The sequence below is a fragment of the Bufo gargarizans genome, chromosome 4 (genome assembly GCF_014858855.1).
Source record: "Bufo gargarizans isolate SCDJY-AF-19 chromosome 4, ASM1485885v1, whole genome shotgun sequence".
Lineage (NCBI taxonomy): Eukaryota > Metazoa > Chordata > Amphibia > Anura > Bufonidae > Bufo > Bufo gargarizans.
The window spans coordinates 297,191,444-297,207,319 of record NC_058083.1 but is presented as its reverse complement, the minus strand read 5'-3'; the positions used below and the strand labels follow the sequence as shown (position 1 = coordinate 297,207,319).

The 15,876-nt window shown below is 43.0% G+C and overlaps 1 protein-coding gene across 2 annotated transcripts in view; it reads left to right on the top strand.

Moving 5' to 3' along the window:
- Positions 1-11,399: 11,399 nt before the first annotated feature.
- LOC122936196 (amine sulfotransferase-like) overlaps positions 11,400-15,876 on the top strand; it is a 138,758-nt gene continuing 134,281 nt past the window's right edge. Inside the window, exons 1-2 of one of the 2 annotated variants that reach the window (XM_044292284.1) lie at positions 11,421-11,528; positions 11,610-11,773. In XM_044292284.1, coding sequence (XP_044148219.1) covers positions 11,626-11,773 — 148 coding nt within the window. In that variant the 5' untranslated portion in view covers positions 11,421-11,528; positions 11,610-11,625. Of the gene's footprint in view, positions 11,529-11,609; positions 11,774-15,876 lie in introns of both variants that reach the window. The other variant, XM_044292285.1, reaches the window with a different exon arrangement.

Here is a 15,876-nt window from a genome sequence, read left to right as displayed (position 1 = left end):
TGATCACCCCCCTGTCAGGCTCCATTCAGACGTCTGCATGTGTTTTACGGATCCACGCATCCATGGATCGGATCCGCAAAACGCATACGGACGTCTGAATGGAGCCTTACAGGGGGGTGATCAGTGACAGGGGGGTGATCACCTCATATACACTCCCTGATCACCCCCTGTCATTGATCACCCCCCTGTCAGGCTCCATTCAGACGTCTGCATGTGTTTTACGGATCCACTCATCCATGGATCGGATCCGCAAAACGCATACGGACGTCTGAATGGAGCCTTACAGGGGGGTGATCAATGACATGGGGGTGATCACCCGATATACACTCCCTGATCACCCCCCTGTCATTGATCACCCCCATGTAAGGCTCCATTCAGACGTCCGTATGTGTTTTGCGGTTCCGATCTATGTATCCGTGGATCCTTAAAAAACATATGGACGTCTGAATGGAGCCTTACAGGGGGGTGATCAATGACAGAGGGGTGATCAGTGACAGGGGGGGTGATCACCCCATATACACTCCCTGATCACCCCCCTGTCATTGATCGCCCCCCTGTAAGGCTCCATTCAGACATTTTTTTGGCCCAAGTTAGCGGAAATATATATATTTTTTTGTTTGTTTTTTCTTACAAAGTCTCATATTCCACTAACTTGTGTCAAAAAATAAAATCTCACATGAACTCACCATACCCCTCACGGAATCCAAATGCGTAACATTTTTTAGACATTTATATTCCAGACTTCTTCTCACTCTTTAGGGCCCCTAAAAAGCCAGGGCAGTATAAATACCCCACATGTGACCCCATTTCGGAAAGAAGACACCCCAAGGTATTCCGTGAGGGGCATATTGAGTCCATGAAAGATTGACATTTTTGTCCCAAGTTAGCGGAAAGGGAGACTTTGTGAGAAAAAAAATAAATAAATAAATTTCCGCTAACTTGTGCCCAAAAAAAAAATTTCTATGAACTCGCCATGCCCCTCATTGAATACCTTGGGGTGTGTTCTTTCCAAAATGGGGTTACATGTGGGGTATTTATACTGCCCTGGCATTTTAGGGGCCTGAAACCGTGAGAAGAAGTCTGGGATCCAAATGTCTAAAAATGCCCCCCTAAAAGGAATTTGGGCCCCTTTGCGCATCTAGGCTGCAAAAAAGTGTCACACATCTGGTATCGCCGTACTCAGGAGAAGTTGGGGAATGTGTTTTGGGGTGTCATTTTACATATACCCATGCTGGGTGAGAGAAATATCTTGGTCAAATGCCAACTTTGTATAAAAAAAATGGGAAAAGTTGTCTTTTGCAGAGATATTTCTCTCACCCAGCATGGTTATATGTAAAATGACACCCCAAAACACATTCCCCAACTTCTCCTGAGTACGGCGATACCAGATGTGTGACACTTTTTTGCCGCCTAGGTGGGCAAAGGGGCACACATTCCAAAGAGCACCTTTCGGATTTCACAGGTCATTTTTTACACATTTTGATTTCAAACTACTTACCACACATTAGGGCCCCTAGAATGCCAGGGCAGTATAACTACGCCACAAGTGACCCCATTTTGGAAAGAAGACACCCCAAGGTATTCCGTGAGGGGCATGGCGAGTTCCTATAATTTTTTATTTTTTGTCACAAGTTAGCGGAAAATGATGATTTTTATTTTTTTATTTTTTTTTCTTACAAAGTCTCATATGCCACTAACTTGTGACAAAAAATTAAAAATTCCAGGAACTCGCCATGCCCCTCACGGAATACCTTGGGGTGTCTTCTTTCCAAAATGGGGTCACTTGTGGGGTAGTTATACTGCCCTGGCAATTTAGGGGCCCTAATGTGTGCGAAGTAGTTTGAAATCAAAATCTGTAAAAAATGGCCGGTGAAATCCTAAAGGTGCATTTTGGAATATGTGCCCCTTTGCCCACCTAGGCTGCAAAAAAGTGTGACACATCTGGTATCGCCGTACTCAGGAGAAGTTGGGCAATGTGTTTTGGGGTGTCATTTTACATATACCCTTGCTGGGTGAGATAAATATCTTGGTCAAATGCCAACTTTGTATAAAAAAAATGGGAAAAGTTGTCTTTTGCCAAGATATTTCTCTCACCCAGCATGGGTATATGTAAAATGACACCCCAAAACACATTCCCCAACTTCTCCTGAGTACGGCGATACCAGATGTGTGTCACTTTTTTGCCGCCTAGGTGGGCAAAGGGGCACACATTCCAAAGTGCACCTTTCGGATTTCACAGGCCATTTTTTTACACATTTTGATTGCAAACTACTTCTCACACATTTGGGCCCCTAAATTGCCAGGGCAGTATAACTTCCCCACAAGTGACCCCATTTTGGAAAGAAGACACCCCAAGGTATTTCGTGATGGGCATAGTGAGTTCATGGAAGTTTTTATTTGTCACAAGTTAGTGGAATATGAGACTTTGTAAGAAAAAAAAAAAAAAAAATAAAAATCATCATTTTCCGCTAACTTGTGACAAAAAATAAAAAGTTCTATGAACTCACTATGCCCATCAGTGAATACCTTAGGGTGTCTACTTTCCGAAATGGGGTAATTTGTGGGGTTTTTCTACTGTCTGGGCATTGTAGAACCTCAGGAAACATGACAGGTGCTCAGAAAGTCAGAGCTGCTTCAAAAAGCGGAAATTCACATTTTTGTACCATAGTTTGTAAACGCTATAACTTTTACCCCAACCATTTTTTTTTTACCCAAACATTTTTTTTTAATCAAAGACATGTAGAACAATAAATTTTGCGAAAAATTTATATATGTATGTCGTTTTTTTTGCAAAAATTTTACAACTGAAAGTGAAAAATTTCATTTTTTTGCAAAAAAATCGTTAAATTTCGATTAATAACAAAAAAAGTAAAAATGTCAGCAGCAATGAAATACCACCAAATGAAAGCTCTATTAGTGAGAAGAAAAGGAGGTAAAATTAATTTGGGTGGTAAGTTGCATGACCGAGCAATAAACCGCTAAAGTTGTGGAGTGCCGATTTGTAAAAAAGGGCCTGGTCACTAGGGGGGTATAAACCTGTGGTCCTTAAGTGGTTAAAGGCACATACACTACATATAAAACAAGACAAAAACACAGAAATATAGTGGCAAATCTGGGGGAGCTGCTCAACCCCTAACACTGTAGCATGTTTTTCATTGGGGGAGCAGCCCCACCGCATGTGGACCGCAGCAACCGACTATCCCCAGCAAAAAAATTTTTGCATACGGTGGAGGATGACGGCGCGGTCCACATGCACCACAAAGGCATCCTACACAAAACGCAGCATTGTGCGGATGAAAGTATAATCATAAATCACAGAAGAAATGCACCAAACGGATATGCCACTGACTATACTGGCTAGTCATAAATGCAGATATTAAAAGCTGAGACTTTTGCCAATATATTCCTGCCAGGAAGATATCGGAGCCCAACATGCACCACGTCACGGTTCTCAGCATGGCAAGGGGTCCTACCACTAAGCTACCTATGGTGTGAACAAGGTCTGAAGGTGATGTAATCCAGCTCACAGCCAAGCTTCCACACAACCGCCTAGCAGGACAACTAGTGCAATGTGAACAAAGCCAGACTGTAAGCCACACCCATATCAGACCATGTGATGGAGGCTACCAGGTGCACAGGAGAGTGTTTGAATGCCAGTTAAAGGCACATACACTACATATAAAACAAGACAAAAACACAGAAATATAGTGGCAAATCTGGGGGAGCTGCTCAACCCCTAACACTGTAGCATGTTTTTCATTGGGGGAGCAGCCCCACCGCATGTGGACCGCAGCAACCGACTATCCCCAGCAAAAAAATTTCATCCGCACAATGCTCCGTTTTGTGTAGGATGCCTTTGTGGTGCATGTGGACCGCGCCGTCATCCTCCACCGTATGCAAAAATTTTTTTGCTGGGGATAGTCGGTTGCTGCGGTCCACATGCGGTGGGGCTGCTCCCCCAATGAAAAACATGCTACAGTGTTAGGGGTTGAGCAGCTCCCCCAGATTTGCCACTATATTTCTGTGTTTTTGTCTTGTTTTATATGTAGTGTATGTGCCTTTAACTGGCATTCAAACACTCTCCTTTGCACCTGGTAGCCTCCATCACATGGTCTGATATGGGTGTGGCTTACAGTCTGGCTTTGTTCACATTGCACTAGTTGTCCTGCTAGGCGGTTGTGTGGAAGCTTGGCTGTGAGCTGGATTACATCACCTTCAGACCTTGTTCACACCATAGGTAGCTTAGTGGTAGGACCCCTTGCCATGCTAAGAACCGTGACGTGGTGCATGTTGGGCTCCGATATCTTCCTGACAGGAATATATTGGCAAAAGTCTCAGCTTTTAATATCTGCATTTATGACTAGCCAGTATAGTCAGTGGCATATCCGTTTGGTGCATTTTTTCTGTGATTTATATGATTATATTTTCATCCGCACAATGCTCCGTTTTGTGTAGGATGCCTTTGTGGTGCATGTGGACCGCGCCGTCATCCTCCACCGTATGCAAACATTTTTTTGCTGGGGATAGTCGGTTGCTGCGGTCCACATGCGGTGGGGCTGCTCCCCCAATGAAAAACATGCTACAGTGTTAGGGGTTGAGCAGCTCCCCCAGATTTGCCACTATATTTCTGTGTTTTTTTCTAATAGCACAACCACATGTGACTGGTCTGGTTTTCCACAGCAGAAAATCTGTATCAGATCTAATTGAATTCTTCTGCCACAAAATGAGTTGTATTTTTTGAAGTGGTATTCTGCTGCTTTCAAAGTTTGCATTAGGGCTCATTCACATGGCCATTGCCCCTCCGTTGCTGTATTGCGGCCCGCATACGGCGGGTCTACAATACACGGGGCCCGGCTGTGTGCATTCCGCATCATGGATGCGGACCCATTCACTTGAATTGGTCCGGAGATGCGGTGCGGAACGGAATGGAACCACGGAACAGAACCCTACGGAAGCACTACGTAGTGCTTCCGTGGGTTCCGTTTCGTGCCTCCACACCGAACAAGCAGTCTTTCAAATGAACATGCGGTACCACAGAATGGGTAATCTGTTCCTTAGCGCTCATCAGCACTCCTGGCAGACATCCTCTGACTCCTGAGCAGCAGTACTCCTCTTTCTGGATGAGATCCGGGTCCTGGACATGATCAGCTTCACTTGGTTGCAGTCCTGATCGCAAAAGGGTGAATCCACGCTAGGATGGATTTCTTCTCTCACACACTTTTCCAGTCTGCAACTAAGATGGACGCCAGCTTCCTTCCTTTAGACACACAGCTCTACCTCCTATGAATATTTTAATCTGAGCAGTCTGTTTAGCTGTGTGGGGAAACAGCGGCCTCTTGTGGCCAAACAACTAAAAAACAGTGTTCATGCAATAAGAGCTGTTTCACAATCTCACATATACTAACTTTTGCATTAGCATTTTTTTTGCCAGCTCCAGATGTTCGCTGAAAATCTATGGGAAATATGAAATGCATAACACATGCATTTTTTTGTTAGCGGCTTTGTTTCAATTTAGCGGCTTTTTGACTATGATGTCTTTAATTTTATATATTTTTTAAAGCACAGAATGTTGAAGCCAGGGGCATAACTACCATAGCGGCAGACCATGCGACTGCTGAAGGGCCCAGGGCAAGAGCGGCCCAGTCTTAGTTGGGATTATCTCCTCTTCTACTGGAGGTGAAAACTTGGTCAGGACTCTACCCTCTTAAGGAACAACTTTTAGCAGTGGAAAAATGTCCCAATGGTCATTGAAAATGGTTTAGGCAGAAACCCTTCTGTTCTATGGGGGGGGGGGGGGGGGGCCTGGTTTGATCCTTGCTATGGGGCCCTTACTTCTCTATGTACGCCACTGGTTGAAGAAATGTTTTTTTTATACATTTTTCACCCTCTTCTCTATAGGGAAAAAGCGGCTGAATAAATTCCATTCAGACATGTCAAAAGAGGAAAATGTCACTAAACAACATGATAAAAAAAATTATTGTGACATGCAAAGAAAAACATATAGTTTGGCACAAAAATTTGTGTGTGAAGGGAGCCTAAAACCCCTGACAAATGAAGGGAATAACATTGATAATCCTGTGATAATGGCACCCATCAAGTGGTGGGATATATCAGGCAGGAAATGATCAGTTCTTGAAGTTCAAGTGTTGGAATTAGGAAAACTTAGCATGTGTATGAGGGACTTTGTTGATAGCCAAATTGTGATGGCTAGATGACTGGCATCTACAAAACGACAAGCCTAATGAAGTGTTCCCAATATGCATTGGCTCGTACATACCAAAAAGTGGTCTAAGAAAGGCTAACTGGTGAACCAGCAAAAGGATCATGTGCACCCAAAAGTCATTGATTTGTGTGGAAAGCAAAGACTAGCCAGCCTATCCCACAGAAGAGCTACTAGAACACAAATTGCTATAAAAGTTAATTCTGGATATGAATTTAACAAGCTCTGCGCTACAGAATTCTTGTTTCAAAAAGTCACAAAATAGGCCTTTGCAACTGTTTGGACTTAATTGTGGAAATACTTTGTGACATTTGCATTTTAACACCTCTCTAACTCCAGTATTAAGAGTGGGGGCAATGTGGCCCTGGTTAGTAATGTCAAAGGGGTTGTGTCATCTCATACATCGATGTTATATCACTAGGCTATGCCCCTAGTGTCTGATAGGTGCGGGTCCCACCTAGAATGGAGACTGCAAAGTGAAGGAGTGTGCACTGTACATTTGCGTCTGCCCTCCATTCATTTCTGTGGGACTGCCGAAAATAATGACTCTCTTGGCTATTTTCCAAACTCCCACTGAAATGAATTTGAAGTGCACCACGCAAGCGCGGCCACCACCCCATTCACTTTTATGGGACTGACAGAAATTGCTGAGCCAGTGCTAAACTATTCTTGGCAATCCCATAGAATTTAATAGAGGCAGCCGCGCATGCACAATGCGCCCTCCTTCACTTTGCGGGCTCCATTCTAAAGATATGTGCAGGTGCCAGAGGTGGGACCGGCACCTATCAGACACTAAGGGGCATATCCTAGCAATATGTTCCCAATGTATGAGATCACACAAACCCTTTGGAGACTATGTACATCTTCTGAGGAAATTTTTATTATGATTGCATTTTACTCATTTGGGTCTGAAAATCATTTCCAGTTGGTCTTTATTAAAAGGGTTGGCAGTTTTTCTAACTGTGTGACTGGTACTTTCACTGCCACTTTGTGCCAGTCACCTAATAACCCTTATCTCTAAATTACTAAGAGGGCATAAACACTTATTTAAGCCACATTCTTGTCAGTAAGATAAGGATTGAGCTTTGATGAGTGTTTATAAGGTCTGAGAGCAGAGATAAGTCATCTCCCTGCTTGATGTAAAAGAGAGAAAATACAGATCCTGTTAAAAGAGCATTTCAGCTCTGTACAGAGAAAAAAAACCTCCATATTTTGAATAAATACAAATTGGAAAACGTATTTTTAGCTCATTTATAAAAAAAAAATCCCCCAAAGGTGTACATAGCCTTTAACCTTCTCCCGACTGCCTAACGCAGGGATGCCTCCTGCAGGCGGCCGGGTTATTCCTCATGGACGCATTGGCGCGTCATCTCGCGAGAGCCGAGATTTTGCGTTAACGCGCGCGAGCATGAGTGTGCGCGCACAGCGACGCGCGGCTGAGAAGTTAATCTACAGCCTGCCAGCAGCGATCATTCGCTGGCAGGCTGTAGATGCGATTTTTTTAACCCTAAAAAAGTATATGAGACGCTGTTTTGTTAACAGCGTCTAATATACCTGCTACCTGGTCCTGAATCGACCACCAGAGGACACAGGTAGCTCTGTAAGTAGCACTAATCACCACACTACACTACACCCCCCCTGTCACTTATTAACCCCTGATCACCCCATATAGACTCCCTGATCACCCCCCTGTCATTGATCACCCCCCTGTAAGGCTCCATTCAGACGTCCCTATGTGTTTTGCGGATCCGCGGATCCGCAAAACACGGACACCGGCAATGTGCTTTCCGCATTTTGCGGATCCGCACATTGCCAGAACTATATAGAAAATGCCTTTTCTTGTCCGCAATTGCAGACAAGAATAGGACATGTTCTATAGGCTCTACAAAAAACGCAGTGTTCGCCCGATCAGGCCTGATCTTGTGCGCACACTTGCGTTCAGTCCGCCCCACCGCAGTGACAGACATTTTTTTTTCTGATCACTGCAAAAACACTGTAAAATCGTTGCGGCGCTATAAAGATCATTTTTGAGGGGCATGGCGAGTTCATAGAAGATTTATTTATTTTTGGCACAAGTTAGCGGAATTATTTTATTTTTTTTATTTTTTTCTTACAAAGTCTCATATTCCAATAACTTGTGACAAAAAATAAAATCTTACATGAACTCACCGTACCCCTCACGGAATCCAAATGCGTAAAAATGCCCTGTGAAATCCTAAAGGTACTCATTGGAACTTGGGCCCCTTTGCGCATCTTGGCTGCAAAAAAGTGTCACACATGTGGTATCGCCGTACTCAGGAGAAGTAGGGCAATGTGTTTTGGGGTGTATTTTTACATATATCCATGCTGGGTGAGAGAAATATCTCAGTAAATTGACAACTTTGTATAAAAAAAATTTAAAATGTTTTCATTTACAGAGATATTTCTCACACACAGTATGGGTATATGTAAAAATACACCCCAAAACACATTGCCCTACTTCTCCTGAGTACGGCGATACCACATTTGTGACACTTTTTTGCAGCCTAGGTGCGCAAAGGGGCCCAAATTCCAATGAGTACCTTTTAGGAGGGCATTTTTAGACATTTGGATTCCAGACTTCTTCTCACGCTTTAGGGCCCCTAAAATGCCAGGGCAGTATAAATACCCCATTTTGGAAACAAGACACCCCAAGGTATTTGGTGAGGGGCATGGCGAGTTCATGTAAAATTTAATTTTTTTGTCACAAGTTAGTGGAATATGAGACTTTGTAAGAAAAATAAAAAATAAATTCCATTTCCGCTAACTTGTGACAAAAAAGAAAAACTTCCATGAACTCACTATGCCCATCAGCGAATACCTTAGGGTGTCTACTTTCCAAAATGGGGTCATTTGTGGGGTGTTTTTACTGTCTGGGCATTGTAGAACCTCAGGAATCATGACAGGTGCTCAGAAAGTCAAAGTGTGTAAATTAATTTTTTTGCACCATAGTTTGTAAACGCTATGACTTTTACCCAAACCAATAAATATACACTTATTGCATTTTTTTTATCAAAGACATGTAGAACAATACATTTAGAGAAAAATTTATATAGAAATGGAGTTTTAGTTGAAAAATGTCAGCAACAATGAAATACCACCAAATGAAAGCTCTATTAGTGAGAAGAAAAGGAGGTAAAATTCATTTGGATGGTAAGTTGTATGACCGAGCAATAAACCGTGAAAGTAGTGTAGTGCCGAAGTGTAAAAAGTGGTCTGGTCATTAAGGGGGTTTAAGCTAGGGGGGCTGAAGTGGTTAATTAACTTCAGATTTATCACTGTAACTTTTTAAAAAGTCACAAGAAATTCCAAATTTACCCACAGTTTTGGTGTGGCATAGAAAAACTGGAGTAACATATCTAGACAAAAGGTACCTTAAATGTATTTGCCATAAATTACCCCCACTGTGTAGTGCGACTTGCTGCTTAGCCACAGACCTGTCTGAGTGTCCTGATGACCACATGCATAATGTGACTACAATGGAGTATGGCAACTGGCTGGGTTTAAATTGCATACCTGGGGAAGAGAAAAAACCACTACACACTTTGAGAAGAAGGCAAGCTAAAGGAGGTAATGCTCTGGGCAAGGTTTGGATGGGAAACATTTGGTCCTGACATTAATGTGGATGTAACTGCTAGTGTCTTGCTGCCACATTTCACAGGACACCTTCAGGAGTCTAGAACAGTTCATGCCTGAATGGGTTACAGCTGTTTTGGAGGTACAAGAGGGCCTAATAAAACATGATTATGATAATTATCATTAGTTCATCTAAAATACTAAAGATGAAAAGTCTGATAAATTATATGGCATGTACTGCAAAGCATTCAGAAGTTTTTGATGATAAAAGCAACCCTCCAGTTCAAGAAAAAACATTCACATTAACCGGGAAACAAACAGAAACTTACATTGAGACCTGCTTTCCATCTTTTAGCTGGAGATCCACTGATCGGATGCACACTGAGTATCGTTAGCCCAAGACACTTGCCACTTCTACAGTGGCTCTTGGATTGGCCAGCACTGTTCACATGTTCAGTCCTGGTCAATCCAAGGGCAGAAGGAAGTGTCTTGGGCTACCAAATACAAAGTATGCATAAGCCTGTGTGAGAAGAGGAGCCCAAAAATTGTGGACCTGCAGCTAAAAAGTTAAAAAGAAGGTCACCAGGTAAGTATTCAGTTTTTTCCCCAGTAAGGGTCCATTCACACGTCCGTTGTTTCTTTCCTGATCTGTTCCGTTTTTTGCGGAACAGATCAGGACCAGTTCTGGACCCATTCATTTTCAATGGGTCCTGGAAAAAATCGGACAACACAATTTGTGCTGTCCGTTTCCGTTGTTCCGTTCTGCGTGTCCAATTAAATATAAAACTTGTCCTATTCTTTTCCGCAAAAATCGGATCCTGGTACAATACAAAGTCAATGGTTCCGCAAAAAATGGATGACATTCGTATGTCATTACGTATGTCATCCGTTTTATGCGGAATCCGTTCCTGGAAATTAAATCCTGCCCACAGAAATCACTTATTCCCTTTTTTTTTTTTTAAATTTCAAAGAAATCCAAACAACTTTATTTGCTTTGTGAAATTTATACATGTTTCCGTTTTTTGCGGATCCGCAAAAAACGGGTGACATACGGATGACATACGGAAACATTTTCAGGAACAACGGATCTGCAAAAAACGGACCAAAATTCGGGATATAGAAAAATACTGATGTGTGAATGTAGCCTTAGGGTCCATTCACACGTCCGTTGTTTCTTTCCTGATCTGTTCTGTTTTTTGCGGAACAGATCTGGACCAGATCTGGACCCATTCATTTTCAATGGGTCCTGAAAAAAATCGGACAGCACAATGTTTGAATTTTTTTCAGGACCCATTGAAAATGAATGGGTCGAGATCTGTTCCGCAAAAAACGGAACAGATCAGGAAAGAAACAACGGACGTGTGAATGGACCCTGAATGTGAATTTTTATTTTTCTTGAACCGGAGTATCACATTAAATCAAGTGAGTGCAGAACAGCAAAGAATACTAAGGCAGCAAAAGAGTTAAACCACTAGAATTAATTTTGCTCTCTAAAAGTTTGACTCAATTCTAGTCTGATTAATGATTCACAAATGTCTTTTATTCTATTGATTTCTGAGTTCCTTCTGGTTCAAAACATCAAAGTAAAAGGGCAGGAAAAAAAAATATTTTCCAGAGAATCAACAGTTCAGTTTAATATAAATGGATATTACTCTGGCTTTTGCATCTATTGCCACAGTTAACAAGCAGAAAAACCCCAATAGTAAGGACAAAGGTAATGCCTTCTTAACAAATTATTGCTGCCTTAGCTATCAGGAAATATTTTAACAAATTTGTGCAAATTATACATTTCTAGATTTCAGAAAGTTGCAATGGCCCACCAGGCACTAGAGTCTTTAATATTTAAACATAAGGGCATATACTTCATGAAAGACTTGGCAACTCCCGAAGTTGTAGATTCTATTGAACATATGAAGGTTCGGGACAGTGACGTATTTCTTGTCACCTACCCAAAATCTGGTAAGTTCGACTGATAAAACATTTATTGAATGTTGACTATAAGAAATCCAGAGATGCAGTATTTAGTCGCTTTATATGGTATTTTATGTAGGTGTCATCTTTGGTGCATTTACATAAGAGTTTAATTTTAATTTTTCCAAAAATGCAGGGGAAAAAATTCAGCAGTTTTTATTTATTCATTTCTGCAAGGAGAACATTGATCCTCCTAAACAATGTTAAAAATTTAAGTATACTTTGTTATGTTTTAGAACTTATATTTTCAATGTTATATTTAGCTCATAAACAATATACAATAAATATCATAATATCCCCCCACCCCTTTGGCTCAGTCATGGAGAGAATAAAAAAAATATACCCCTATCATGTTATAACCAAAACTCCTATATCTTAAGAGAATTTATCAATTTGATTATTTGTTAGAAAATTCTTTCATAGTCATATTTCTTCACCAAATTATATAAATTTTCCAAACGCAGGGCCAAACCTCTAGATCAACGACACACACACACACAAAAAAAAGCATTTCATAAGAGATATCCATATCTTGGAGTCAATTACTATTCTTGTGTGTTTTTATTTCAACATTACTTTGTTTTATTCATCTGCTTTTTCTCATTCCCATAGAGGGACATTTCATTTAGATTTTTTACTATAATGTACAGGCATATATCTGTTTATGAGTACATTAGCTTGTGTACTAAAAGTTGTTAGGGCATAAAACTGAGAATTATGGTCAGACAACTCTGGGACCCTTCAGCCCTATAATGGACTCTGGATGTCTACCTATACTAGAAATGAGCCTCAGTCACCTCAAATGTATTCACTGTCCCCCAGTTAATGCATTAATTAGCATTCAAAGGCTAGAATGGGCACCTGACTCACTGACCATGTATTCATACAGATTCGGTCAGGAAAATTATACTGGTTGAGACCTGAGAACCTTGACAACTGTAATTGTAATTTGTGAAGGGAAGATGGTACATCTATTTGGTCTGCTGTAGGGCTGAAATGATTGCTGAATTGAATCGAGTAACTTGACACAAAAGAATCCTTGATGCAAATTTTTGGCATCAAGGATTGACTTGTGTCATGTGACCATGGAGCGTGAGTGAAGCACTTGCTGTTACTCACGCTCCATGGTCCCCCGCCGGCCCGCACTGCACTAGAAGCTGACATACACACATCTTCAGCACATAGTGCACCTAAGCGCGCACTATGACCTGATGCTGTGTGACGTCAGGTCCCAGTGCAGCGTGTGAAGGAAAGGTAAGTATTTATTTCACTGGCACTGGGGACATGGCTAGGAGGGGGAGATGGTGGAACTGGGGGGGGGGGTGGCCTGATGGCACTAGGGGGGAAGCTGATGGTACTGAAGGGGCAGCTGATGGCACTGAGGAGGCAACTGATAACACTGAGGGGGCAGCTGATGGAACTGGGGGGCAGCTGATGGCACTGGGGGGAAGCTTATGGCACTGGGGGAGAATCTAATGGTACTGCGGAGAACCTGATGGCACTGGTGGGAGCAGCTGATGGCACTGGTGGGAGCAGCTAATGGCAATGGAGGGGCATCTAATGGCACTGGGGGGAACCTGATAGCACTGGGGGGAGCCTGGTGGAACTGGTGGGGGGGGGGGCTGATGGCACTGGAGGTCAGCTGTTGGCACTGGGGGGAGCCTGATGATACTGGGGGGCAGCTGATGGCACTGGGGGGAGCCTGATGATACTGGGGGGCAGCTGATGGCACTGGGGGGAGCTTAATGGCACTGTTGGGGCAGCTGATGGCACTGGGTGGCAGCTGATGGCACTAAGGGGGGAGCTTGATGGCATAGGGGTAAGCTGATGGCACCGGGGGGGGGGGGCAGCTGATGGCACGGGGGAAAGCTGATGGCACTGAGGGGGGGGAGCTGATGGTACAGGGGGCTGATGAGTTTTGAAATAGAAATATTAATATTTGAAATCCGCTCTCATCAGGCTTTGTGTAAGGAAAGGTAAAAATCCCTCAACCGCAGTCAGTCAGACACAGGTGTTACCATCTTGAATTCTTGCTGAGCACTCCTCCTCCTCCACAGTCTGCTCACCTTTTATTTAGTCACAGTAACAATAGAAAAGCGGTTGGCCCATTACCCGACCACTTACTTCATGTAACAAGGATGCAGGAAGTGATGACATACAGAAAGTGATGACATAGGAAGACAAGACACCATCATTTAGAATAACATAGCCAGCTAACAAACACATGTATCCTATAACCACTGGAGCAAACTTTATCCAGCCTTGTTCAGTGATCAATGCCAAATAAAGTTACTATGATCCTCATGCATGTTTATTTACAGAACAACGTCATTATCTCCAGCTGCTGATCAGGCGCAGTAGAGACAACAAACGCACGTTCCTTTCATATATTGTTCTCTTAACGAATGCATCCACGCCAAACCAATAAATCCGCATCTTGCGTGGGGGCCCTAGCCGGCGTCCATACATCAGCCAACAAAACACTGCTCTGCTGAACACATCAGTCTCCCCCAGCCCACAGCCCAGTGCTTAGCACATGGACCATTCACCGACGGAGACCTCTGCGCCCAGCAGCTGTGACAGGACATACATAGGAAGATATCCACTCCAATGGTTTACCCTGACACTGAGAGACATGATGACAATACACAATATATTAAAAACACATCCTAATAAAATTTCCACAACAGTCCCTCCTCTTTGTCATATGCTCCCCAGTATCCCTCGACGAATCTCAATCTTCTTCTTTGAAAAAAACTGTCTTGTCTACGAAAAGTGTTAAATCTATAAAACAAAACAGATGATGGAAAACAGAAAGTCAATCTTGACACGTAGCTCAAAAACAAATCTTGACTCAGAGATTCTTTTCTTCGGGAGCTGACTCAGGAGGTGGTGTTTCGTGCTGGTTGCCGGCTGGTTTGAAATCCTCTGCATCTGGTCCATGGTTTGGTCTTTAGGGCATCTTGTCTGTTCGGGCTTCAGTAACTCAGTCGATTAGACATCAGGAACATCTCACTCCAGCGTATAGAAGGAATGGAAACAAAAAACCATAAGTACATGTCCTATTTCCTTTCGCCCGGATCCAATGGAAAACCAGTGAGCCCCAAGACCTCCCAAAGCTTTAAAAAGGATTCCAACCCTCACTAGTCATAGCTCCGCCACTGCCCTGCTCCTGTCAGTATGGGCCTGACCCTTGTCAATGGTGTCTGCTAGCCAGGCATAACCATCATCTAATTCACAGAAACCCTCCTCTGGATGCTCTACTGATGTTTCTGGGGTGATCTCTCTCACTGCCTCAACGGTTTCATTGAACATCTCATCCACTATGGATGAGAAATTGTTCAATCGCTTCATAAGTCCAACTCCCCATCCCATCCAGCCAGAAAACAAATCCCTTCTTGTTCTCCCTTCCCTTCTTACCTCCTTCCACACCATCACTTTCTCCCAATTGGCTGCAATGCAAGATACAGGGACAAGCTTCACCAGGACCCATGAACCTCTGGCATTAGGGGTAATTACCTTATAAGTGGCTAACCCGCTTAGGAAATAGTATGGACCCGTCAACTCCACACAAGAACTTCTGACGGTCATGGGCCTCCAGTAATAACTGTAAAGACTGAGGGATCGCTCCCTGAGTCTGAATGTCACACCCTTCTTTCCAGCAGATATAATCTGCTCTATGGGTGTTATTAAAGAGATCGGGGGTTTCATTAGTAAGGTTGACCGTTATACTTTCCTCACAACTGGAGGATCCCACACAATTATGTCCTTTACCACATCTACGGGCCGCCTAGCTGCCCAGACATCCATACAGGATTAACAAGCAAGGAGCAGGAGCCAGAGCTATTATTAAACCTATAGCTGATATTACCCTCTAGGAATGTAAAACCAGTGCTATCAACAAATGTCTTCCTGTGGCCCTGGCTAGTTTGAGGTGCGTTTCCCTCCCTAAACATTAAACTAAACAAATAAACAAAAATGATACTCTTCATTCTTTGACGTAGTTGAGCAGCTTCTTGCAGTGACCCGTGTGGATCCAGTTGTCTCGTCCCTCTAACTTCAGAGAGGTTGGCGTCATCAGCAGCACCTGG